General features: G+C 41.2%; 1 protein-coding gene across 2 annotated transcripts; it reads right to left on the bottom strand.

The window, feature by feature from the left end:
* UBXN2B (UBX domain protein 2B) lies at positions 1-27,775 on the bottom strand. 2 transcript variants are annotated; one of them, XM_027042910.2, is made up of 8 exons: positions 27,620-27,774; positions 23,137-23,240; positions 17,353-17,503; positions 14,718-14,801; positions 13,814-13,923; positions 10,357-10,494; positions 5,311-5,472; positions 1-4,351 (listed from the first exon to the last, which is right to left on the bottom strand). In XM_027042910.2, the coding sequence occupies exons 1-8, from the start codon at positions 27,698-27,700 to the stop codon at positions 4,189-4,191; spliced, it is 993 nt and encodes a 330-aa protein (XP_026898711.1). In that variant the 5' UTR covers positions 27,701-27,774; the 3' UTR covers positions 1-4,188. The 2 variants fall into 2 exon arrangements, with proteins under 2 accessions (XP_026898711.1, XP_053064068.1); XM_053208093.1 differs by lacking the exon at positions 5,311-5,472 and having other exon boundaries at positions 1-1,057; positions 27,620-27,775.
* Between the last annotated feature and the right edge of the window lie 113 nt (positions 27,776-27,888).

Genomic DNA, 27,888 nt, shown 5'->3' on the forward strand with positions numbered 1-27,888 from the left:
TACAGAAAATTTCGCACCTTTATTTTGATGGAATAAAAACAAAAACGGTAACGGGAAATTGAGATACCGTAGCTACAATTCAGTTCTTCTGTCAATCAAGAAGATACACTACAGGAAATTAAAGCACAGGCAAGGCTATTCATGCTTTAATCTACGTCACTCTAATAAACCTGCAAATCAAGGAGATTTTGAAAAGGATTTTCAATGACTTTCAGTGAAAACATTCTTTATTGGTAAAGCAGACACTTAAACTCTTTGATTACGTATGTCATGCAAACCAACTGCCCTCACACGTGGTTGTCTAACAGCTCGATGTAATGTCATCGTTTGGGGGGGTGATGATAAATCCTACAGGTTACAGTGACTCCAGTAGTAAAAAGAATTCGGGGAAAGGACTCCAAGGAAGCAAAACGCCATGTAGTACGTGTGAAAGTGTTGTTCTGAATGCCCAATTCTCCCTCCTAACTTCTACATTGTCGAAGACTATCATATATAACGATGGCAGTGGCTTTTGTGTGTGCGTCTACAGGCACGCGACCTACGCGATAAAAAGGAACTGCAGGAATAACATTTCAAACAATTTTACAGGGTTTTGTGAATCCAAAATATGGCAATGCCCTTTAATATAAAATGTCCATTTGTTCCAACAGATGACTTTCGAAGGAAGATGATTTTGCTCCCGTGACACCATAGCTCATTCCTGGTAAGCGTTTTAGCCTGCCATCTGTTCACAGATTCTCCAAGCGGTTATCAGTCGGTGGAGAGGAGCATGGCTTCCTTTGCTCTGAGAAGGCTCAGGAATGACGTCCCTCTGCCTCGTGACACTGCGGACAAGCTTCTCTGTGGAGGTGAGATAACACTTCCATCCGTGGAACTTCTGCCAGCCCTGCCAGGGGGAAGCCCTCTGCCACGGGTCAGTTCACCTCCTTGAAAACGACCAGAGCACCCGAGGCAGGTGGAGCCCAGGTCTCCTATTGGCGCATTCACGTCACGTGGCAGTGAGTAGGCATCGTGCTTTCCCAGACACCTGGAAATGGGGCGCCGCTGGAACAAATACCTAGAAATGAGGACGGAGCTTTGCAATCGGGCAGTGGGTAGAGGCTGGAAGAGCTTTCAGGAGCATGGCAGAAAGAGGCAAGACGGCCCCGAGTGTCGTTAGCGAGCGGATCTACGCATGTTAACGCTCATGAGGGCACGAAGGAGGTGAAGGGCAGGGTAGAGAACACCTAAACTGCCATGGAGATTACGTAAACCGTCATAAACAGACTGTTAGAGGAAATATGGGCATTAAAGGTGCTGCCAGTGAGGGCTCCTAGGAGATGAGGAACATGCTGTTGGAAACCGAAGGAAAAGATTCTGGTTCCAGAGTGGCAAAAAGCTTAGCAACATAGGGTCAGCAGCTGTGTGGAAAGCATTGGTTGTAAGGGATACACCGAAGACATTTGTTTGGTTGAAGAGATTTCCAAGCAGAGTGGGCCAGATGCGGCCTGCTTTCTTCTCGCCAGTTACAGTAAGAGGTGAGAGGAGCCAGATAAATTGAGGACATACGTGTTAAAGAAAACAGGACTCAAAAATGACTTGCAGATTCTCAGTCTACCGAAATGACAAAGGGCCTTAAGAGATTCCCTGTCGGGAAAGCCGGCTCAGGGGAAAGAGAGGAGGGTGCAGCTATGGAACCTTTTGCTAATACCTGAGGAAGGCCTGAATTTTTTTTGTCACACTATAGGTTCTTTGAAGAGATTAAGGGTGTGACCCATCGGTCCTCTCGGCCTTCTCAGAAAAAGCCACAAAGGGAGACCAATCAGCTAGGAACGCTCTGTGCAGGGGCCTCTGGACCGAATCCTCGTAACACGCACGCAAGATCCCCAAGTTTCTTCGGATGTTATACGGGCAGCTACTGCTCTCTTACGTTGAAATGGATGGAGATGTATGAAGTGAAAGACGGTCAGACTTCCCACAATTCCACAGGTAAGAAACAAGCCGATAAAACTGCTCAGGTGCCACCTTTCACAAGAAAGGAAAGACGGCTCTGGGAGGACACCACGAGCCTAGATGGTGCTGTGGGTCACAGAAGGCTGTACCCGGGATTTGAGACCTAATGGCGTGCGCATGGCTCATTTCTAAATTGCCTGGCATGGGTGGCTCTTTTTCTCATTTGCCTGAACAGGAATGATGCCTATAAACCCTATTGTCTGCCTGTCCCACCATTCTATTTGGGAGCGGATAACTGTTTTTCTAGGTTAACAGGTGCACAGGTGGAGAGGACTGTGTCCCAGGAATCATGCCCAGACCCTCACTCACACTTGATTTAGAGGATTTCAAATGAGGCTTGGGACTTCTGAACCGGTGGGATCCAGGTAAGACTTTGCAGTCTAAGTCGATGCGGGAATGGCTGACACTTTCGAGCATCTTTGGATGGGGTGACTTTCTGTGGGATGCATATGGATCCTTGAAGCAGGAGTGGGCCGTGGTAGTCAGGACGGCCCCCAAAACGTCCCTGTTCCCATCACCGTACCCATAAATGTGTTACCTTACGTGGGAAAAGGATTTTTGCAGATGTGGTTAAGTTAAGCAACTTGAGATGAGACTTTTCTGGTAATTATGCTAGGTAAACCAAAGGTAGTCACAAGGGTCCTTGTAAGAGGAAAAGAGGAGAAATAAAGTCGGTAGTAAAGGACGAAGGACAGAAGCAGATATTGGCGGGATGCAGCCAGAGTGAGGGATGCCAGCAGCCTCGGAAGAGGCAGAGAACACACTCGCCCCTGGAGCCTCCAGAGGGAAGCTGTGATGTGCCACTTCGTGTGGGAAAAGGGACTCTTTAAAGATGCGGCAAGGTTACCACAGACCTTATAAGGGGGGAGATAATCTGGAATTATCTGGTGGGCCCAATCCAATCACATGAGTCCTTAAAAGCAGAGAACCCTTCCCGGTTGTTGTTAACGAGGTGTAATTAACAACAGAGAAGGGTCAGAGAGGCAGTATTCCTGGCTCTGAAGATGTAAAAAGGGGGCCATAGGCCAAGGAAGGCAGGTGGCCTCTAGAAGCTGGAAACATAAGGAAAAGGTTCTCCTTTAGAGCCTCTCAAAAGGAACACAGCCTTGTCAATGCCTTATTTTAGCCAGTGAGACCCATGGTGGACGTCCAACCTACAGAATTACAAGATCATAAATCTGTGCTATTTGAAGCCACTAAGTCTGCAGTCACTTGTTACAGCAGCCACAGAAAACGAACCAGAAGTGGTGACCAAAGATGAAATGGTATCTGGGAAGAAGAAAAAGCTTTTCTATCATTCCTGATGTAGCCTACCTCATTCGGGAAGTAGCTGGCTTTGGCAGAAATGCAAATATTTATGCTGGTAGTTCTTTAGATCCAGTCTGGCTGACGGAATTTACATTTCTGAATTTGTACACTCGTTGTGCCCTGGAGTAGAATACATTCTGGGTTGAACACTTAGAACGGTGTTCAGTATATATAGTGGGTCCCCTAGAAAAATGTGTTGAATAAATAAATGAATGCGATCAAGACAGGCTCTGGGAGGGATTGTAATTACTCTAAAGTGCCGTTTAACAGATCTTCTCAAGAACTGCTGGCCTTTATGTCTATGCTTCTGGTTTATGATGGTCATAGTTCTGTAACATACAAGGCCAAACTGTATTTTTTGACACAGTAATATAGCTAAATCAGTAAAAAGGATGCGTACAATCTTAATAGGAGGAATAATTATACGATCAACGTATTTCAAAATCAGAACACAGATACTTTTCAGTACATGACACAGAAAAAATTTCAAGCTATTTGATCACAAGATTTCTTGATGGCTGTTGCTCAATGCAGCAACTTTAGTGCAAATTTTACCAAACGCATGTATCAAAATGGGATTTTGTTCATTTTCTCTGCAAACAAATGTTGTTACATTAATACAGAGCATGTAACAAATTGGTTTGCCTGGACATTTACAGGCTATCAACATAAGCCAGCCCTGCAACTAAAACCTCAAACATATTTCTCTCAAAATCTATTCCTGGTCCAAATTCATCTATTCTAAGGCTGGAAGACAGAATGAGAATAAACCCAAAATTTATCCGTATAAATAATAAAAATAGTTTGTTTTCTTAATGCTATACGCATTTTCCTTATTATTATGGCACATTATCTTTCCTACATGCTAGTGCATGGGTAGGAGCAATGTTATTTTAGCTGCTGGAGTATCACAGTGTTAAGAATATCTGCTTCTTGTAGTGTCAGGCTTTCATCTGTTAGCTCTTTGTTTGGAAATGAAGTCACAAGAATAAAGTCAAGAGTTGCAAATTCAGGACGGGACTGTATAATAAAGTCCCGGACATCCAGGATCCTGAAGAAATAAGATAAAAATGATTTGTGATATTAAAAGTTTTATTTTAATGTAAGCTTTTAGCTAAAATTAGACGATGGTAAGTCCTAACCCTTATTTAAATGTGTTGTAGCTTTTAAAAACGTACATTATTTCAACGGATGGATTTATCTTGGACTATAGATAAAACATGAGCATTCACTCTGAGTGTAGCTAATACTTCCTTTAACTGTAAACAGAGATAATCTTTAAGTGTTTTATACATAAAATAAATGTCAACAATGTTATTAACACTTTTTTCAGAGTATAAAATATCTTAGCAGCAGACAGCCCAGAAAAAGGTACTTTGAGTGGCCTGGGTCAAGGTGAGTTTATAACTACCAAAGGTGTAAGTCATAAGGATCATTTTAAAAAATGACTTTCACATATCCCTGGTAACTCAACTAAGATTATAAATATATCCCTTAGAGGGAATCAATGAACAAATAAAAATGGTACCTTTTGAGTACAACAAAAGTACAAATGAATATTAAAATGACATTGAAAAGTTTATTGACAGTGCTTGTCAATAGCACAATTATACTTTATCTACACCACAAACTTATATTATGAAGAATCTGCTAAGTAGAAAGTTAACTCCAATCAGAATTATAATTTTTAAGTGAGTAAAGTCCAAATAAAGTTTTACTATATATACTACATTAAACCAAATTTGATCCCACTTACACGGTTTTAGCAACAGTGCAAAACTGCAACTTTTAACAATTTTATTTTGGAGAGATACCTGAATTTGCATTAGTCTGTGAGCAGTTCACAGAGGATGTTCTAACACTGACCTTTCACACAGCTATGATCCTTTTATTTTCCTTCTGTCAAAAACATACTTAAAAAGTGTATCTAATGAATTTCCCATTCCTCTGCTTACGTCGCATAGTTTTATTTGGACGAGGAACCACGTGTAAAACTGCGATCGAGCTCACCTGTGTGTACTATTGAATCTTTGTATCAAACGACTCCCATCTGCTAATCTGATCTGAATTTTTGTCGTTGGCACTGAATCATCAATGAGAACAACGGCGTTAAGTATGGACTTATCCTCCTCTTCAGGGGACGAAGGGGTACTGACTATTTCAGGTGTAAGGCTGAGAAGGAAGAATTGAAGAATTAGAACACAAGTCTGAATACGTAAGACGTGAAACAGTGAAGACAGTGGAATAACGACTGACATCCACAGCTGACTCTCAAGTTTTCCCGCCTGGGATCTGGACCAGCAAGAACACGGCTTCCTTTGGGTCTCCCATAATTCCTCCAACTTCTTTCATTATACTAAAATTATCGTGTGTCCTAGGATTCTAACTTATGGTTTATCCGATCTCTTTCAACAGCTTAACTCTGTGGGGCGCCTGGGTGGCTCAGCTGGTTGAGCGTCCAACTCTTGATTTCAGCTCAGGTCATGATCTCACAGCTTGTGGGATCGAGCCCTGTGTCAGCACAGAGTCGGCTTGGAATGCTGTTTCTGTACTTTCATGCTTTCTGTTTAAAATAGATTCTGGGGGCGCTTGGGTGGCTCAGTCAGTTAAGCGTCCGACTTCGACTCAGGTCATGATCTCACACTTCTTCGTGGGTTCAAGACCCACGTCGGGCTCCGTGCTGACAGCTCGGAGCCTGGAGCCTGCTTCGGGTTCTGTGTCTCCCTCTCTCTCTGCCCCTCCACAGCTTGTACTCTGTCTCTCTCTCCCTCAAAAATAAATTAAAACATTCAAAAATAATAAATACATACATACATACATAAAAACCAAAAAAACAGATTCTGACTGGGGTGCCTGGGTGGCTCACTCGGTTGGGCATCCGACTTCGGCTCAGGTCATGATCTCGCGGTTCATGGGTTCGAGCCCAGCGTCCAGCACTGTGCTGACAGCTCAGAGCCCGGAGCCTATTTCTGATTCTGTGTCTCCTTCTCTCTCTGCCCTTCCTCCCCTTGCCTCCCTCCCCCGCCGCTCTCACTCTGTCTCTCTGTTTCTCAAAAATAAAACAGGTTAAAAGAATTTTTTTTTAAAACAGATTCTGACCAGATAAGCTTCTTCTCAAAATATAAAAAGAAAGTACCAGGTGGGGAAACTAGGTAAGGAAAGCTGTTCAATGAATTTCTTTATAAGATGTGTGTATGTTAAAATGAATTTATGTGGAATAATAACATTTGAGAACAGGAATGGATCTTCAAGGAGGTTTAGGCCAACCATATCACTTTATAGGAAAAAAACAGAGTCACAGAGATTGAAAGGCATTTTCAAAGCCACGAAAGATAGTTAGCTGAGTAAGCTGGTTAGTAAGGTGTAAAAACACATTTTAAAAAGTTGTGGCAACTTTAGTATTTAGCCTTCAAACTTACACCTCTTTATTACTTATCAAAACATTCTCCTTATCATTCAACTGATCAAAATAGGATGACATTTTTGATACACTGTTTGCATGGTTCAAGTATTACATTAAAAGGAAAATGAAGAGAAAGAGGGAAGTTAATTGATAAAACAAACTCTGCAGGCAAACTGGAGGGAAGGACAGAGGTTGTCTGGAAGGAGAGCGAGTCTCTTGGTCAGGTGGAGAAGCATCTTCTAACTTAAGAGAGGGAAGTAAGCATGGATTTCCTAAACTTGGAGGCCAAGAGGAATATATTCAGAAACTTAATTCCGGTCAGGCTCCGTTTTCTCAGGGAAGCTGGAAGCAAAAAAAGTCTGCTGAGGGCAGGAAACATTTGGGGTGAGCCCTCTGAGAGTGGGAGAGGGCAGCTTGCCCGTCCGGCATGGGGGCGCCCGGCATGGGGGTGCGAACATCCCTGACAGTACTGGGCTGCACAGGGGCAGACAAATCCACAGGCTGCACAGCAAGGCAAGGGGCTGCAGAATTGCTGAGATAAGAAAAGGAAGAAAAGGCAGGAAGGGAAGGATTGTGAGATTTTAGAGGAGAGAGCCCTTAGGGTCCAGGGGTCGAGATGAAGTCCAAACTCAGAACAGGTGAGTGGCAGGTGGGTTCTTTTGCAGTGCACAGTATGAGAACAGGCAGCCACTGTTGTTAAGCAGAGAGATTTGCTGCAAATCATGATTTGCATCATCATACACACAAGCTCACAAACCTACAGCGACGGTCACTTACTAGCCCTGCTTATCAGAAACGATTCTGTGATTTCCTGGGTCTTGTTGGGTTCTACTCCATCCAGCTCGCTAATTTTTATGCAGGAAAACAGTTTATTCTGCCACTGTACATTTGTAGCTTCAAACCTATGATCTGCTTGCTCCTACGATATTACACGAAGGAACTAGGTAATATTTTTATTGCATTTAGGTTTTCCTATATTTGTCATATCCCAGTAAAAAATTAAGTTAGCTTCCATCTGTGTAATGTTCTTATATGTATTTTTAAGTTTATTTATTTTAAGAGAGAAAGAGGGAGAGAGAATCCAAAGCAGGATCCGTGTTGTCAGCACGGAGCCCGACACGGGGCTTGAACTCACAACCGTGGGATCCCGACCTGAGCTGAAATCAAGAATCGGTAGCTCCACCGACCGAGGCTCCCAGGCATCCCTATCTTGTGTAACGTTCTGTCTGCAATTCGACTGACGGCTATGGAAAACAATGGACTTATTTCCATTTCTGTTTTGTTTGCCTCTGTTTTGTGATTTCTGTTCAGTCGTCATCTGGAATTCTTAGGAAATGAGCCATTTTAGAAAGTTGCTTTCTGAATCTGTAAAGGTGAACCGTTAGAGAACTTTTATATTTTAACAGACTTCTTAACGTAAAGCCTTCTGAAATGTCCTATGTAGTTCTTCACTTTCTGAGAACGTAACATGTACTCTACTACTCTGCATTTCGATTCATGTGCATCCGAGAGGCTCACACCACCATGTTAATCTCCTAGTGTCGCTTCCCACACAGTAGAAGCTGAAAATTCTGAAGACTACATTTCTCAGATGCCCTTGCAGCGAGAATTTTATATAATCCCACCCTTCTGCCGAGCGACAGATACACACTTGCATGGTGAACGTAAGCACTACGAGGCCAAGGTTTTGCAGCTCTTCTGGTCCCCAAGGTCTTGGAGGCATTTGATTCTTCTACAGCAGCCATGACAGAATGTTCCAGTGTCTGGTCCCTAGCTTCCATGGGCACTGAGCAGCTGAGGGGGACACAGAAGTCTTCACTCTAGAAAGTTCTCTGTTGCGTTTGTTTCTTCCAGGAAAGCTTGATTTGCTATTTCCAGAAATTCTATAAACTATCCAGGGTTCTGTCAGAAGCCCCTTTTTAAGCTAGTAAGTGGATTCTGTTTTCTACACTCGAAAACCCTGACCAATATGGCTAATGATTAACAACACAGCATTATCACCACTTATTTTTGTCATTTTGTCAGGTATTTTTTGTCATATATTTTGTCATCATTACCTCCTTTCTTTGGGGGGGTCATGTTCTCTAGCTAATTGCCTTATGAGAAGAAAGACCGGTCTCTGTAAGATACAACAATGAGATAACATCCTTATTTTTATGAGTTGAAACTGTCGATTGCAATCACTGGCTCGTCTCAGCTATCTCCCCTTTATGCTACTTTCTTCATTTTCAGTTCTAGATTTACTGTTCTACTAACCAAGGTGTGCACTGTAACATTAATTCTTGGTCATAAATTTAAATAAAAAAGAAAGACTATGCACAAAGCAGAGAGATGGCTGGGCATTTTACCTGTGTTCTAAATTAAAAATCATAATCTGACTAAACATTAAGAAATGAAGAGTGCTACATCTGAAGGTCACAGTTTTAAAAACAAAGGAGAGGAAGAAAACCGTCAGGAGAAAGCTGACCCGTGTTAGTGGTAAGGAGAGATAAGGGAGAAAATTTCCAAACAGATCTGTGAGTGGGCACTGAAGGCTTTGGGTCCTAAGAGAAGCCAGGGCCACACCTGTCCCTGTGTTCCCTACCTGTCTCAGAAGTCGGTGTCTGTCAGGAGAAACGGATACAGAAAGGGAGACTCGAGGTATGAGAGATGAGCATAAAGAACCGACGTGAATTCTTCCCTATTTTGAGAAACGCGAGGGGAATGGCGAACCAGTGTGCACGAGGCAAGGGGAAAGAACCTGGATGGGAAGGAATCACGTGGAAAGGAACAAAGGACGCACTGAAAAGGCTGTGATGGAAACAAGGCCCGTGTTACTATTTTACGTGTCACTCGTAATACGTGGACAAAGACAGGGTGACTTTTACCAACAAAGTTCGCAAGATTTCTGAAAATTCTCTTAAGCCACGGCTATCATAAAGGAGTCCGCTCACACACACAAGATGCCATGCACATTGGTTTCTGAACTGTATGCGCCGAAGTCCTAGGGGCTCTTTAGAAACATCTCCAGAGCAATGCCTTCCTTCTGCAATCCAAGCTCAGGTCGTGTGAAATGTTCTCCGTGCTGGGTTTCCCTAACTTGAAGAAAGGGTTTGGTGGCTTTAAATGTGCTGAACACAAACCAACCTCAGCACACAGCTCCTGCTGCGAGAGCTTAGCAGTGCCTTATGGCGGACAGGCAAGCTCACAGCTGAGACCTAAGATGCCGACTGTCTCATCCGATCAACAACCCTTTACAACCTCCCCTTGTGTGCCCGTGTAATCAGAAAGAGGCAGGACCGCACAGGGGTCAAAAGCACCAGCTCGAGCCAGAGTGTGCGGTCTGAGTCCCACAGAGCAACCACTTCCCAGACCCGTCGCCTTGGGCAGACTGCCGTGGCAGCAGATGAAGTCATCACAGGATCTATATCCAAGAGTCGTGAAGATTAAGTGACTTCATGTATTTTAAGGTGTTTCCTGGGCCAGGGATGTGGTGACTGCTATCTAGGTATGAGCTACCAACATTATCACTAGATTTGCATATGTAATTCTACCGGCAAGGCCTTCGCAGTTCATGTTTTAGTTTTTACTTGCTAGGTTGTTTTGCTTTTGTTATTCTCGAAGAAAACTCATGCTGGACAAAGACAAGTATTTTTCTCATTTTAGGATTTTACCTTCCAAGTTTTTGTCCTTCTCCACTGAAAGCCTTGAACCTCAGTCTAGGTTTTATGTATTCTTGATCCCGACGGTCCTCCATATCCAAATTCACGTGGCCACCGTGAACCAGCCGCTGAAGCTCCAGGGGAATCTCTCTTTTAAAAAGGGAAAAAGGTTTTAGTTCACTTAAAAAAAAAACCTAATCTACACCGTTGACATGATTATAACCAAGTTGTGAGCTACTCTGGGAAACAGTTATAATATAGAAATTCCCACGATGATGGATTAGTCCCTGTAGATCTTTTCTTCTTCAAGCTGCCTCACATTATGATGCCTCCAGCTTTGCTTTTCTATTTCAAAATTGCTTTGGCTACTCGGGGTCTTTTGTGGTTCCATTTACATTTCAGGACTGCTTGTTCTGGTTCTGTGAAAAATACTGTTGGTATTTTAACAGGGATTGTGTTAAATGTATGGTTTGCTTTGGGTAGTACAGGCATTTTAACAGTATTTGCTCTTTCAATCCATGAGCCTGGAAGGTCTTCCCATTTCTTTGTGTCATCTTCCAATTCTTTCACAATGAGGTATTTCACCTCACACCTGTCAGAATGGCTAAAATAAAAAAACACAAGAAACAACAGGTGTTGGCCAGGATGTGGCAAAAAGGGAACTCTCCTGCACTGCTGGTGGGAATGCAAACTGGTACGCCCGCTCTGGAAAACAGTATGGAGGCTCCTCAAAACATTAAAAATAGAACTACCCTGTGACCCAGCAACTGCACTACTGGGTATTTATGCAAAGAATATAAGAACACCAATTCTAAAGGATACACCCACCCCTATATTTATAGCAGCATTATTTACAGTAGCCAAAACACGGAAGTAGCCCAAGTGTCCACTGACTGATGAATGGATAAAGATGTGCTATATATACCCAATGGAATATTAGTCAGCCAAAAAAAAAAAAAAAAGAATGAAGTCTTGCCGTTTGCAATGATGTGGAAAAAGCCAGAGTATTACGCTAAGTGAAATACTCAAAGACAAATACCATATGACTTCACTCATATGTAGAATTTAAGAAACAAAACAAACGACCAAAGGAAAAGTGAGAGATAAACCAAGAAACAGATGGTTAGCTACAGAGAACACACGGATGGTTATCAGAGGGGAGCTGGTGGGGTATGGGTGAAACAGGTGAGGAGGCTAAGGACTGTACTTGTGCTGAGCACTGGGTGATGTGGGAATTGTTGGATTGTTACATCGTACACCTGAAATGCATGTAACACCGTATGATAACGATACTGGAATCAGAATTTGTAAAAAAGTTGTATCACATTATTCCTTAGTGGTTCTCAATACAGGGACTTTTTGTCATCAGTGATCCTGGAGTGCTTCTAACATTTAGAAAGCCAAACTGTAAGATGGCAATTTATCCCTAAATAAACACTAGCAAATTCCTATGAGGACATAAGAGTTAATATAGATATTTACTTCTAAACTCTCTGGAAGAAGCTGAAGTTTAAAAATCAATAGGTGTCTTTGATTGTCGAGTGATTCGCGAGTGCTGCCGTTCAGGGTCGGGACCCAGGTATGAGATGGTCTGCCACAGGGGTTCTGTTTGCCGAATCAAGTCTTGTCTTGGGTTCCACAGAATCACTGAATGCCCTGCCTGAGACTCACATGGATGACAACACTGTCGGTAACGTCCGAGTCTAGAACTTCAGGCTTCGGGTCTGTCTTAGAAAAAAGCAAGACACTTTTGGGGGGACGGGGAGCATTGTATTAATGTACTTCGAAAATTTCAGGAATATGTGTATCATATAAACGGAGAAGGCTGCACTTTGGTTTGCTTGGAGCTTTACCAAGCCCCGGACTTCAACGCCACTGATGGTAATTATGTTGCCAAACTCACACACCTCATCATTCCGCATTTATGTTTGTCACATTTTCTTTGAGAGGTGTAAGACTGCACATAGGTGCGAATTATCTGACTACTATTATTTTGTCTTCTGGTGTGGTCAGATGAAGCAGTTACAAATTAAAATATGTACAATTTTATGATAAATTACTTTCCTTTATTTCAATACATTTAAAGTAAATTTTAGATCATTTTTTGGGGAAATAATATGCAGGGGCAGATTATATCATCTGTGAGTTCTTCTTTGAGGACAGTGAAGGTGGTGGCACAAAATATTTGTCATAAAAAGAGGAAGGTGATTCTACAGTTGCCAACTACTATCTCACATCAAATCATTGTCTTCAAGGAGTCTTTTTAAAAACTGTTCTTGATCATAATTTTACTTCAAATTAAAACTCCTTTTAGGATACCACGATGGCTTGAATATTAGTCCATGAAGTTTGTGGATTATTTTCATTTAAGAATAAATGAGTTTGGGTCTACATTATAGTACATCCAACATCAGCGTGGTCTTGTCTTCCACCATCTTGAAACAAGCATCAATTTCAATAGCAGTGTTGATTTTCCCTTAGCAGATCTTCACTTTCCCTAACCAGCTGCTCCCAGCTCTTCCCAGTGACTGCAGGTCTCCCGGTCCACAGCACTGTCTTAAACTATTATTTCCTCGTATTTACCCTCGCCACATACTGCCTTCTAGGACAGCTTCCCACCTTTCTCAAGGACTTCAGCATATCGCCTACAGCACTTTTTGGTATCCAAACATTATCTTTGTAGAATTCAAATTCAAAATTCATGCTGATGAGTGTTCTAAAAATAGAGGTTCCCGACTCCCTCAACGCCAATGAGTTTCACCTCTACTCCACTTCAGCCACTCTCCTTGGACGTATTTACATCGCTTGGAAAAGCCCCAGCTTCAGTTCCTGGATGGAGCATAAGCTCCTACTCCAGCCCCTTCCCTGCTACTTAAATCCCCCACTTACTCACCAACCTTCTCTGTTTAGTTGCGTTTCTACTTAGGAACGGTCACATTGATGCAGAAAAGCTTTCATAATCATAGCAAAATCACTTGATGCCTCATCCTTTAGCAAGAAGGGCTGGTGAGCTATGATGTTCGTTAGATGGGTCAGAGCATCGTATAGATGGTTTACTTTCACGAGCCACTACCCCAACTAACCTTTTGAACTCTTCTGCCAGCAGTAAAGCCACCTTAAAAATGTTAATATAAGTTGCTGAATTTCAGGTACACATACAATGAGAGTCATCCTGTTAATGGTAAGCAGGAGAGTGGCTTAGTGGATGGACAGCTACATGCTAATCAATGCACTGACTTATTACATCAAGAGGTTTCTTCCTGGAACTGGGACCATAGCTTGATCAGATTTTGGAAGGGGCCAATGTCTACTGTCCCTCCCCAGCAAGTTAAGAACCAGAGACTTACAGATAGCACTATACCCTTTAGATACTTAAAGATACCCTTCCCTCAGCAACCACTTACATAATACATGCCAGCATCGTGAAAAAGTCCCACCCTAAGTGACAAACAGAACACGTACGTCTTACCCTTTTTTAACAGACTCCAGAAATTGAGCATTTGGTGGGTCGTGATAAGGTCTCAGTTCTCCATCATCTAAACTGAAACCATTGCTCCACAGTTTAAGCAAAATCTGAACCTGTTGGGCATAGGAAAAAAGACAAAGGCATATAAGAATCCATCTTACTGAACAATCTTAAGCTTCCAATGTGATATTTCACAACATATTAAGCCACCCACTTTGTTTAAAACATGGGAGTTATTATTTTTTACTCACGGTTAAAATAAAGACATAAATGAAAGCATGTGTTTGCCAGGCAGATTTGTATGTAGCTTAACAAATCAACAATGGCTGAAATACCAAAGGTCCCACAGCTAGACCCTGGCCTTGAAGTACAATTATTCTGGGTCACTGAGAAAATGAAAGGATTGAGAGCATACAGCTGTCACTCCACACCCACCCTTCTCATTCATCTGTACCCACACTCCTGTCTGCTACAGGGCTTAAACAGTTATGTCAAGGGGCAAGAGAGAATTTCCAATGACCCTCCAAGGCTAAACTATATGTGTTTAAATGAAATTGTAACTCCAAATTTTAAAAGGCAAAAACAAAGAATGACTGTTTACAACTCAGCTATTTCTATATTCTGACAGTCTACCACTAAGGGTAATTATTATCATATGTACGTAAAGCTCATTTTGATAGTGAATCATACGTTCTTTCAACGTATAGAAAATATTTACAATCTAAGTACAAGGCATAATGGAGATACAAAATATAAAATGTGAGACTAAAAGCTTACACATTGATCCTTTTAAAATCCATGTTTCAAAACATAACAGAAAAGAGAGTATATTATCAATTTTTAAATTTAAAACAGCAGTAACTAGAGGCAAATGTCTACAAGTTTTCATTTTGGCTACTGTACCTACATCTTGCAGTTGGTTTTCTCCATAGATGTATTCAGAGCGCTTACAAAAGGAATTGCCCAATCTATATCCTCCACCTGTAAATGACTAAAATATACCGCAAATGAGCGAAAAATTCACTAAGGTTTATAGTGAAAAACGTTATGATAATGTATGATATATATTTTAAAACTAGATCAGTTATAATTAGCCCAACTGGTTTGCACTTTCGAGGAAAACTTTTTATTTAAATGAAGCTCTTATGTTACAGAGAAGTATACTCAAGTAAGATACTATGTTTCTTCCCTAAAAACATTAGTGACTTGAGTTGAAATAATTTAGACCAATCTCAAATTTAAAAATGCATTTACAGGGGCGCCTGGGTGGCTCAGTCAGTTGGCGGCCGACTTCGGCTCAGGTCATGATCTTGCCGTCTGTGGGTTCAGCCCCGTGTCGGGCTCTGTGCCGGCAGCTCAGAGCCTGGAGCCTGTTTTGGATTCTGTGTCTCCCTCTCTCTCTGCCCCTCCCCTGCTTGCTCTCTGTCTCTTTCTCAAATAATAAACATTAAAAAAAATTTTTTTTAATGTATTTACACACTGAAATATCTAATTTCAAGTATAAACAGATTTTAAAAAGCCACCATTAATATTTTATGTCTTACCATAAAAATTATGTTTAAATCATATTTCACAAAGTAAATAACAGTTTCAGAGTTAAGGAAGAATTTTATAAATGGGTATAAATTACTCTGAAGAAAGGCTGCATCTTTATTTTATAAGCTGCTTTTATTTAACTGTTGCAGTCAACTATGATTGTACTTTTTGTTTTATTACACTGATCACAAGGTCTTCTATTTTTCAGGGAGGAAGGCTTATGAAGTAAAAATACCATTCCTTTTAATCACTTTCCATATCATAAATACGCTTTTAATGATCACATTCCTTTCTTTTCTATAGACTAAATAATCCATAAAAAGAAAAAGGTGCATTGGACTTTGTCGAAACTAAAAACTTCTGTTCTGCGACAAGCGCTGATAAGAGGATGAAAAGACCCGACTACCATCTGGAAGAGAATACCTGCGATCCAGGGGCACCTGGGTGGCTCAGTCAGTTAGGTGTCCAACTCGATCTCAGTTCAGGACATGATCTCAGGGTGGCATGAGTTTGAGCACCGCACGGGGCTCTGTGCTGGCAGCAAGGAGCCTGCCTGGGATTTTCCCTCTCTCTTCTGCCCCTGCCCAGCTTGCGCTCTCTTAGTCTTCCTTCAAATACATATATATACACACATATACATATACACACACATGTACGGATATATGTGTATATATATATGCATATAGATTTATAAATGTATATAAGTACGTGTAAGTATAAAGAGATATGTAAATACGTATATATATGTATGTAAATATATAAATACATATGTATGTTTGAATGCATATGTTTGACAAAGGACTCATACCTACTGAAATCTCTAAAGAACTTCCAGAGCTCAACAGTAACAAACAATCCAATTTGAAAAGAGGCCAAAGCCATTTGGCAGTGGGGGAGAGGAAAGATAATGGCAAACAAACAGGTGAAAAGGCGTTGCGCACCACTAGCCGCCAGGAAAACGCAAGCCGACGTCACTGGCCGTTAGGAAAGCGCCGACGAAGACCACAACGAGTTACAACCACACACTTACCGCAACGGCTAAAAGGTGAAATCGCGACAATACCAAACGCTGGCGAGAATGGAGAAACGGGCTCTGCCGTTCACGGTGAAGGGTTCGGCAGTTTCTAAGAAACTAAACACACGCTTACCTTATGACCCAGCAACTGGACTCCGGGGCATTTATCCCACAGAAAGGAAAACTGACATCCACACGAGAATGTGGACACGACTGCTCACAGCAGCTTTATCTGTAATCGTCCCAAACTGGAAACACCTCAAACGTCCCTCGGTAAAGCAAAAGGTTCGACCAACTGCGGCACATCGATACCATGAAGTGCTACTCTGGACTAAGGAGAACAAGGTACTGAGACGCTCAGTAACTCCGATGATCTCCAGGGCATGGAGCGGAGTGAAGAAAAGCTAATCCCGAAAGGTCACATACTATTACTGTATCATCCCACTTGTATGACGTTCTCAGCGTCACGACGTTACGGAGATGGAGAACAGGGTTAGGTGGCAAGAGGTTAGGGATGGGAAGAGGGTGTGACCACAGCGGGGTCCGCCATGCGGGAGATCCTCGTGATGGCAGAGCAGTACCTTGACGGGGCTGACAATCACACAAATCTACACGTGAGAAAACGACACAGAACTATATATGTACATGGTACCAGCGTCAGATCTTGGCTTTGATTCTGTACGACAATTATGTAAGATATAACCACCGGAGGAAACTGGGTGAAAGGCACGTAGAACCTCTCTGTGTGCTTTTCACATATTCATGTGAATCTGTAATTATTTTTTAAGGAAGGGTAAACAGGCAAGTTTCACAGAAACGTAAAAACTTGCTGCGACTTTCAATCATTAATGGATTATAATCTTATAAAAATAGAGCAAATGTTTAAAACAGAAACATGTAGTCAGAAAACAATGCTTCCAAACGAGATAAAAACCTATAGACGAGATCAAATATATAAACAGTGTATTTCAGTTTTAAATTTCGCACTTACCTTAGATTTGTTATCACCTGAAGCTCTTGTGGCTTCATTCAGAGGGACAGCCCCATGTTCTCTTGCCTCTTTGAAAAGTTCACTCACAATCTTCCCAGTTGAAGGTTGAACTATATGTAATCCACTGTATTCACGTTCACTTGAATAGAACCTTTCGACATTAAAGTTCATGAAGAAAAACTCAGAATACAAACATAAACTCCTTTGAAGTAAAAAGCTACAGTCTTAGGACATGACCTTTGTTTAAGAAGAACCATTTCTATGACTTCTGTGGAAATTCTTAATTTTAAAAATGGGATTAAGGAATGAAATAGGAAATGCTTCATATACTTTCTCCTGATGGGGTTTGTGGGGAGTATGGCAGTCAAATCCACATCCCACACGAGAACTGGCTTGTCGATTCTGCCATCCCCTTTCTGTAAGTGCTTAGCAAACGCATCTCTCGCACAACGTGGGCACTCTTGGTGCGGTGGGCAAAACAGCGCTGACAATCAGAATTAAGTCTCTTCCCCTGATGAATCCACATTCAGTAGGGACCTACTTAGTGAAGGGACCTACTCCCACACAGGGATTTATTCCTCAGAGACTTTTGGATTCAAAAATTATAATTCCCTGTATCAAAGGTACATAATGTAGACCACAATTTTTCCAGTGTATCAGCTACATAGTGACTAATTTCTAGCCTGACTCCAACTTCATAATGGTCCTAGGGAACAGAAAATTCACATCATGTTTTACATAAGATTTTATCTATTTTATCTTTCAAGATTTTTTTTTCAGTCAAGAGTATCAGAAAATATAACCAGCGAAATATCAACATGGAGACAACCAGAATAAGATAACAAACCTCATATGTTCAGTTCTAAATCTGTCCTGAACGGACTCACAAAACAAAGAGGGGAAATTACATCAATACTGCAGGCTGAGAATAGCCTTTCTAGAAGACTTTCTGCAAAATTAGTATATGGAAAACGGGACAGAAAAGACAGAATGGCAGAATGGCTCTTAATTCACTGTAAGCGAAGGAAAAAATCCACCTGGAGAACAGGTGGGCACCATCAGAACCCTGCGAACACAAGACCAGCTCGTGATTACTGAGGACAGGGGTGCGGTGGGCTGGACCCCATCCTGCTAGGGCACTAGGCAAGCACAGAGGTGAGTCTGCCCAGAGCAGCAGACAATGGAAGCCTCAGGGGCCAAGCTTATCCTCAGAGGGCCGGGTAGATCAGGCAAGGCCGAACAGTGCCACAGCTGGCTCTTAAGGCGAGTGGTGGTACAAGGTGGGGTAGCAGAGAACTTAAGGCAGCTGTGCGCAAGGAAAGGAAAGGAAGAGGAAGGAGGAAAGGAAAACAAAAAGAAAAGCTGCCTGTTGCAGCTATTTCCTGTCGTAGCTCCTTCCCATGTCTCTATTCTGGAAAGCACAACTATGTATTTCCTTTTTATCTCAGTCCTGGTTACAAAGACCTTACGGGAAAAATGTGACATGGGAAAGGATTTACTAGTTCCTTTATGGTTAATGATTTTCTTTCCTGTTTAAGAAACCTTTGCCTACCTGAAGGTCGTGGAGATATTCCCCTTTCTTCCAGAAGTCTTATTTTATTTTTCTTATTATATGTTATTTCCCTATTTATATTTCCTTTTATATTTAGATCACAATCCATCCGTCTCTCCTCTTTCATAATTAAGTACGCCTATATCCTTGACTCTTGTCCTCAAACGTGAACTCCTCTGATCATCAAAACATTTGTGCACTTCCCTAGGTAACGACCTCTTCTACAGGCGATTCTCAAGTATGTTTTTAGCCTCCTGTGACTTACGGGGTCCAGGGCTGAACTTAAAAGCACCTACTGAATCAAATTCATGTCTCCAAAACTAAACCTGTATTCCGCACACAAATCTTCTCATGAACAGTCACATTTTTTCCCTGTACATCCTGTAGGTCTCTTTCCTACTCAGTTGCTCCCTATATCCCACGTTACCATGTTTCTACAGTGAATCCTTTGGAAGTATCCCACACTGATTGTACTCTTTCTCCTCCATTCCACTGACGCCACTTGAGTCCAAATTTTTATTGCCACATTTCTTAGATTACTGTCATTGTTTTCTTCTTAATTTCTCTCCTTATCTTGTTCTCCCCATTACATTAATTTTACACTGTATCGCCAGTCCTATTTTTCTAAAATATATAACAATAGCTACCACTTATCAAGGAGTAACTATGTGTTCATTTAATCCTCCTAACAGTGGTATTATCTCTGATTTACAGAGAAAACTAAACCTTAGGGAGTTTCAAAAACTTGTCCATTGGCAAAACCTTATTAAAACAGAGAGGAAAAAAAATCAGAACTGATTCTGTCTCTAGAAACAAAGCTTTTCTCACTGTGTTGCAGTTTTTAGCATAAAATTGACATTAAAAAACATATGCTGGCTTTCCATTGCCTTCTACACAAGTACAAGCCCCTTTGGCATTCAAGGCTGTCTGCCCATAATGTGGCTCTATCCAGGACTGGCTATGTAATTTGCGGGGCTCAGTGCCAAACGAAAAGGAGTCTCTCTGCTCAAAATTTGTTAGGAATTTCAATATAGTAACGGCACAACACTAACCCCAGCACGGGGCCTTTCGCAGCATGGGGCTCTGGGTGAATGCGCAGGTCACATGGCCAGGAATACTCTATCTAGCCAACCTTATCTGCAGCTGGTCTAACTAAGGTTCTGCTAGCTCCTATTCGGATCCCTCTCATCATACTTATCATTTTCTCCTCTGTGCCCATTTGTTTAGGAACCCTGTCCCTTGTCTTTTGTGGTACCTGTATCCTAATAATCTTTTAAGGTCCAGCTAGGTTCCAACACTGTGCTAGTCATCTTAAACACTTATCCCATTTAATTCTCAAAATAAAACTACTGCCTGATGACTCAAAAGAACTTTTTTTTTTATAAGTTCTCAAATTTTTGAATAACTCCAATTTCATAGTCGTCCAGTGTGAACAAGGAGGCACATTGTTTTTAGGTTCTGTTAGATGTCAACTTTTGCAGACGAATATGTTAAAGCTGGTGTCAGGCTATCTTCTGAGTTCTGTAGATTCTATCCCTCCTCTCCTAAATTACAAACATAGACCACATTATGTGCAGAGTTCCAGACAGTGAAAATATACTGGATTTAAAAATGACAATGAGCAGAGAAATAATTTGATATGCAATTCTGCCCAAGAAAGTGAACCATGAAAATAAGCAGGTCTTCTGTACCAAATAAAGCAGCAGAGATGCAATGAAACTGAGTATATGTCAATGTGGAGGATGGAATCAAAAGAATTACATACTTAGTATTAGGAAATAGCATACTGAGTTAAAAAAAAAAACATCGCCAATAACTTGCTTCATTGTATTCTAAGCAGATTAAACACAGCTTAAGCCTCAGTCAATATCTTTTAGGGCAGCTCCTCCTTTTGGGTATGTAAATATTTCCAGAGATCAAATCTGAGGCACAAAGTTCTTCAAAATGGCATTACCAAATTGCAACTATTAATGGCAACACTGTTTCAGACAGGACAAAATAAAAGAGAAAAAAACCATTCATTAAAATATCTTAAAGATTCAGGTGCCTGGGCAGCTCAACTGGTTTTGCATCTGACTTCCACTCAGGTCATGATCTCACAGTTCGAGCCCCACATCAGGCTCGCTGCTGTCCAGCCTGGAGCCTGTTTGGAACCACTGCCTCCCACTCTCAGCCCCTAACCTGCTTGTGCTCTCTCAAAAATAAATAAACATGAAAAAAAAAATCTTGGGGCGCCCGGGTGGCTTAGTCGGTTAAGCATCCGACTTCCGCTCAGGTCATGATCTCAGGGTCCATGAGTTCAAGCCCCGTGTTGGGCTCTGTGCTAACAGCTCAGAGCCTGGAGCCTGCTTCAGATTCTGTGTCTCCCTCTCTCTCTGCCCCTCCCCTGCTCATGCTCTGTCTCTCAAAAATAAGTGTTAAATAAAAAAAAAAAACTTAATGATTATATTTGAATAGCAAGGAAAACATTAATACACTAACCTTATTGTAAGTAGTCAACTATTTTGTTATATCGTAAACAAATTAAGTTGTTCAAAATACGCTCAAATTGGCGAAACAATGGTCAAACAGTTAAAGAATAAAACTTTGGTACATAAATATTTTAAGTATTTTCAAAACTTTGGAGAATGTGTAAGTCAAGAAGTTAAAATATATTGTATATATATTTTACATATATATGTACATACACACATACGTGTCAAAAATGAAAAGGACAGGATATTCAAACAGTGCCAAGATACCAAGCTGCCGATGTACAAAAGAAAAACCGTGTCTTACAACGGAATGATGTGGTGATCTGCCCCTTTATCAAGTGAACATATCACCAATAGTGAGAAAATCTGAAATTACATATGGCTCCTGATGTGATATAATACAGGGCAGACAGTATCCCTTACTAGTATCCTTGACAAATATGTTTAACAAGAATCTAATGGTGAAGAAACAATGACCTTGAATGTCAATGTAATGAATTTTGGATTATACAGCTGAGCTAAGAGCAAACAACGAACAGATGAGGAGGAGAATGCTCTGGATTCAGATTCAAAACCAGCACAATCAAGTGGATGGCATGGCCATTGGTTAGATCCTAAATCCAAAAAAGGCTTGAAGAGATATTTATGGACTAGACATTACAGGATTTCAGGAAATTACTGTTCATGTTCTCAGCTGTGATACGTTACCAGGTGATAAAGGTGTATGTGCCTCTTCTTAGTGGACAGTCTATTGAAGTATCTAATGAAACGTTATGATGGCTGCAATTTGCTTCCAAGTAGTTGAGTAACAGTGTTTTTACAGTTGTTAACATGTTAACAACCGGGGAATATAGGGAAAGCATATACAGCATATATTCATTGTACTAATCTTGTGATTACCTATGGGTTTGAAAATTCATAAAATAAAAAGTTTGGGGACAAATTTTCTTTCTTCTCATTCATGTCCAAAAAAGGTACATCATTTTTATCTCCCCTACAGAAAAAAGGATGTGGAGTAGTGACAAACAAAAAAGAAAGGATAATTTCTAGTGAAGTCTTAAATTTCTGGTAAAATGACAGACCTTCTGTGAATGAGATATAATGGAAAAATTCCAAGTTTCTCCACAGTGATGAAATTCGCAGTATTAAAATGACATTAATGAAAACATTGCTAGAAACAGGAAAACTCATGGTAATGAAGTGTACCTGGCTCTCATCTCTTAAATCTAGTGGTTCTCTTTCTAGTTCAGGGGTTTAGCAATAGCAAACACTGTCTAAGAGATCACTTATTTGATGGGTCATCATCTGTGAAAGCACAGACAGGTTCCTGAAGTTCTAGGTTCTTAAATGGAGGATAGAAGGCATATAGGGACTCCATGAGTGGGTTTTCAGAAACACAAATCCTTAAAAACAATTAATAAAATTGTGCGTAAATGCTATTTTGTGGGGAGATGGGCTATAGCTTTTGTCATATCCTCAGTGTGTCCTATGACTCAAAAAGGACCACAGTGTCCAACAAAAATACTATTCAGTGTGTATTTCTTTATGATGTCTGCCAAAGTATCAGGACTTTAAGACAATTTTTCCATAAGTATGTTTTAGCCTTCTATTATTGTTCTAGGAATACTACCTAAATAATATGTATTTTAGAAATTATAGTTTTAGAAAAAATTCCCAAGGCCATTTAAAATAAGAGGATTGGTGAACTAAAAAGACATGCAATGTTTAAAACCAAAACAAGACAAAAACAAAACTTACCTCTGAGGTGGTGTTCGTGGGCTTTTAAAGACTGCAGCGTTAGGTCTATCAGATTTGGAAGATTTGCATTTCACTTCATCTTCATATAATTCCGCCAAGGCCAACTATAAAACAACAGATTTGTTATGAAGTATAACCCTAGGAATGAACTCTTACAGACAAGTAGAAATGAAGAGTAGAATATTAACTTGTGATTGAGTCGTAAATTTTTTTTAAGTTTATTTATTTATTTTTGAGAGAGAGACACACACACAGAGAGAGAGAGAGAGAGAGAGAGAGAGAGAGCGAGCAAGCGATCAAGGGAGGGACAGAAAAAGAGAGAGAGAGAGAGAAAGAGGGAATCCCAAGCAGGCTTTGCACTGTCAGTGCAGAGCCCCATTTGGGGCTTGATCCCAGGAACCGTGAGATCATGACCTGAGCTGAAATCAAGAGTGGGTCGCTTAACTGAGTGAGCCACCCAGCTGCCCCTGAGTTGTAAAAGTTTTAATGAAAAATAAAGGCTGCTGCTTCAGATGACCTCCTTCCAAAATAAAACCAAAGTATCTCTCACTTGATAAAACTAATCAAAATGCCACATATACTAGAATAAATTAAAGTTACAATAACTGCTTAATTGTTTTCAATTAACTATTCACCTGTTTCAAAAACTGCATTTGATAATATTTTCAAAGTTGGGTGTATAATTTTCCTATAATTAAAAAAAAATACTTGAAGATGTTTTACACTCATGTCAGTCTGCTCTGATAAAAATTATTTCATTTAGCTGTTTAAGTTTTCAAAATCCAAGCACATAAAATAATTTCAAAATTATTCTATTTAAAACTTTAACAGACATCTGAATTTCATCAAGTTTACGCAAATGAACTTTTAAAAATATAAGATAATAAATTGTACATATGGTTTATATAACTTTTAGAAAGCAGTATTACCAAATAATGCGTTATAGATACATGGCTGGGTACCTTCAAAATGGAAAGAAAAATCCAACATAGTTCTTGAAATTGGAATTTTAGAAAGTTATTCATAAAATTTCAGCATTAAGTTATTTTGTTGCCACTTCTGACAACTTGAACAATTCAAAAATTTCCCTTAATGTCCCCCAAATAGGCATGATCATCTCTGGAAATCTTTTGGGAAAAAAGTAACCAAAAATGATAATTAGAGGGAATGAATGCTGGGATTCATGATGTCCCTGCAGCATCATATGGTGTAAGTTCATTCGTAAATGTTACAAAGAAATTTAATTTATATTAGTTGACATAGCAAAAGACACCACACCAGAAAAGGAAATGATTACTTAAACAGATCAAAATAAACTAAAGTACTGGTCAGAACCAACAGAACAACAACAAAATATCCGTCAAATACAGAGATGAGAATGTGTGCATTATGAAGTAATGAAGCATGTGAATCATCAGGACGGAAAGTTCCACGGGCTAAACAATGAGATTATGAAGCTATTTCAATTGCACAGAGGGAATAAAGCACATAAGCACTGATCATCTTTTCTCTAGAATTTAAAATGTGAAGAGCATGAAGCGAAACCTGAAGGAAAACTAACTGAGAATGAGAATAATCAAGCAGACAGCAAAAGATGAAAACTCCTGGAATTCTCAGTCTTAGAGTGACAAGTGCCAGAAGGTATGGTTTTTATACAGAAGAACAACATCACCATTACCGGGGAAGCTTTGAAAATGCACATACTCCGGCCCCACCCTGACCCAGTGAGTGAAAAACTCTTGGGGTGGGGGGAGGAGCCTGCAATCTGTGCTGTATCAAGCCTTCTAGATGATTCGGACACGCACTAAATTGAGAACCAATGATATGGAATACTGATAGCCATCAGGATTAGGATACTTGTGGCAACTGTAACACAGGATCAGACATTCTTATTCTTTTGCCCACTTACAGAACTCCACTATTTCCCCCAACCCGTCCTAACTCTCGTAAGTACTGAAGTCATCTCTAATCACCCCCAACTCCAGTCTATAGGGAAACACAGCACTGAGAACAGAAACCTTTTTTCTTTTGATACGATTCTGGAGGAAAACTGGGACAGAAGCATACAATTAAATATGTTAACCAAGTGTTAAACCCATGTGCGTGTGGATTGATTGAGGGGAACCAGAAGAGAGAAAAGTCTCTGAAAATGTTCAGAAACTTACGAACACTGAGGTTTTTAGGGTTAGTATTGTCACTCACAACCCCATCCTAAGCCTTCCCACTGAATGTTTCCCACTTTGGGGGTACAGGAAGGGAGCTAAGATCTGCTCTTGGTTTGTTATACAAAGGAGATTTTTGCGGTTTGTAAGTCAGAGGCTCACAGTGCCGGGAGGCTTTCTGGGGGACAGCCGTCCATGTTTCCTCCTGTGCTAAATGAGGAAATCTCTTCTGACTTTGATGCCAACAAACCCTACACTGCCTGGCAGCTAACATATACATACTTAGGGGTATCTTTTGCGTGTTCCAATTAGTAATACATTACTCCTTTCCTCTACAATATTGTGACTCTTAGAAGGAACTTTCCAGAAAGAAGTATCTGCTGAAAAGTACACTTAAAAAAGCAGAGCTAGATTAGACAATAACGAGACGATAAAACAATAACTGATATTAAAGAAACTCATTGGGGAGAAGAACATCATTCTTTTAAACCTACTCTATTTCTTCCTACATCATCACTTTGGTTGTTTTCAGGTTTATTCGCAAGTTCTTCAGATGCTTATTAAATTCTAAAGGACACATTATCAATACTTAATGTATTTAATATCCAAATCACGTTCATAAGATATTAGTTATCCACCTACCAACCTACCAGAAATAGATAAGAACAAAAAATCCCTATCCTCTAACTGATGGTGAAGAGGTCGGCATTCTCCAATTAGTGACATTCACCAAAACATCTGTAACCATTAATCATATCAAATCCCCTGCCTTAGGTCTGTAAATCTGACAAGTATCAGGCAATCATGAACCAAACTTTTCTCATTTTTCACATGAAAAGAAGAAATGGATTGAAGTTAGAGACAGGATATTAAGTTACAGGGTTTTCACTTTAATAGTATTAGAATGGACTAACCAGTTAAAGGTATAGTATTCTCCTCCTTTAAAGAAAAAGCAACCAAATATTTACCAAGCAAGTATAGAGCCCAAGATACTATGGGGGTGCATGGGCACTTTATAGACATTTCATTCCTGACACCACCTACATCACCCCTAGATTACAAATAAAGACACTGAGGATCATCAGAGGGATTAAGACATTTCTGACATTCACAAGTCTACTAAGTGGCAGGACCGGTTTCCCCCACCATCCCATGTTGCTTCTTAAGGAGGGTAGTCTACAACAGAAAAGAAGAAGTAGATGGTAACTACCACTGAATTAATTTACGAGCACTGGGACTATTCCCCATTCAGTTTGTCTTCTAACCTGACACTGAGCTCTCCATTCTCCAAATTCTTCATTTTATGTCCTGCTTAACTTGGCATTCAATCATACTCCGCCTTAAAATGCTGTGTTCAACATATTCATATATTATTTCTGCAACAAATAGATAGAAATGCCTTTTCCCCTTCTATCCCCTTCAAGAGTGGCCAGTACCAACTGTGGATTTGATGTCCTACTCGTCTCTTCATTCTGGGGGGTTTAGCGGAACGATGCATGGCAGGTGGTTCAATACTTGTTCAAAGAAGCAGAACTGAAGGTGTAACTGCATCAGAACTTCTCTACCAACGCATGCAGATTCCGTGTCATTTACTTCTAATTACACAGCGTATTATGATTGTTTACTTGTTGAATTTGTATCAATGGTCTTATGAGACAGGGGGGAAAAAGCTTAAATGAGGACAGTAGGGTTAAGTATCTGAGAAAGCGAGATTTGCCCCATTCTTATTTAGCTAACTAATGTCATCATGAAGTTTTAAGCCACCGTTTCTTATGTGCAATGCTTCACGCACTAGTTTCTACAACGAGGATGCACAGCCTTAGGATGAAATACCTTAGCTCCCCTTCTAAAAGGGAAAGGCTCCCTGATTAAAAGCAATCATTTTTATACACAAGTAATCCAGGCAGAAAACAGCCTCCGAGACAAGAAAGATCAAGCCGGCACGTATCATTACTTATAAAGTGACCGCTGATTGCCCGCGGCCACCGCAAAGCTTTCTTCTACAAGAAGTCTCCCGAAGGCGGCACCAACCAGTGAGCCACCCCACACACAATGCCATTTTAAATGTACGGTTGCTTCTTAAATTGCAAATCGGGTGGAGGGGAAAGAGGCGCGGGCACCAGAGCGTTGGGCTCGGGCACCTGTTTCCAGGAACACCACTGTCCGCTGCACCGCCCTGGGGACACCTGCATCGCGGGAGTTACAATTCGGTCCCCAGGCGGGGTCTGGCGAGGGCTCGGCCGCGGCCAGGGGCGGCCGCCGAAACGCACCCCGCCGCGCAGCTCCCGCCGCCGCGCCCCGCCCTCGGCCGCTCGCCGCACCTGCAGATCCCGCGCGCTCGGGGGCCGCGGCCCAGAAGACCCCTCCTGTTCCCCCGGATCGGCGCCACCGCCTTCCGCCATCTTGCACCTGCTCACAGGCGCCTGCGCCGACGCGCTTTCCGCGACTTCCGGGCCGGTTGCCCGGCAACCGCGGGAGGGGCGGTGCCTGCGCGCCCCCACCTCCCCGGAGCGTGGGGCGCGCCTCGCCCTTTTCCGGCGCCGTCCCTCCCGGGCCTTAATCCTCTTTTCCTTAAAGGAAGTAGGCTCGG

Source organism: Acinonyx jubatus, chromosome F2 (genome assembly GCF_027475565.1).
Source record: "Acinonyx jubatus isolate Ajub_Pintada_27869175 chromosome F2, VMU_Ajub_asm_v1.0, whole genome shotgun sequence".
Taxonomy (NCBI): Eukaryota; Metazoa; Chordata; class Mammalia; order Carnivora; family Felidae; genus Acinonyx; species Acinonyx jubatus.

What these genes read in the sequence shown, in the direction of transcription:
- UBXN2B (XM_027042910.2), bottom strand. Translation starts at nt 27,700, where the DNA reads ATGGCGGAAGGCGGTGGCGCCGATCCGGGGGAACAGGAGGGGTCTTCT. An exon ending in CCACGAACACCACCTCAGAG is followed by an intron (nt 17,504 to 23,136) that starts GTAAGTTTTGTT and finishes TAATGTCGAAAG; the next exon opens with GTTCTATTCAAGTGAACGTG. An exon ending in CAGGTGATAACAAATCTAAG is followed by an intron (nt 14,802 to 17,352) that starts GTAAGTGCGAAA and finishes GGTATATTTTAG; the next exon opens with TCATTTACAGGTGGAGGATA.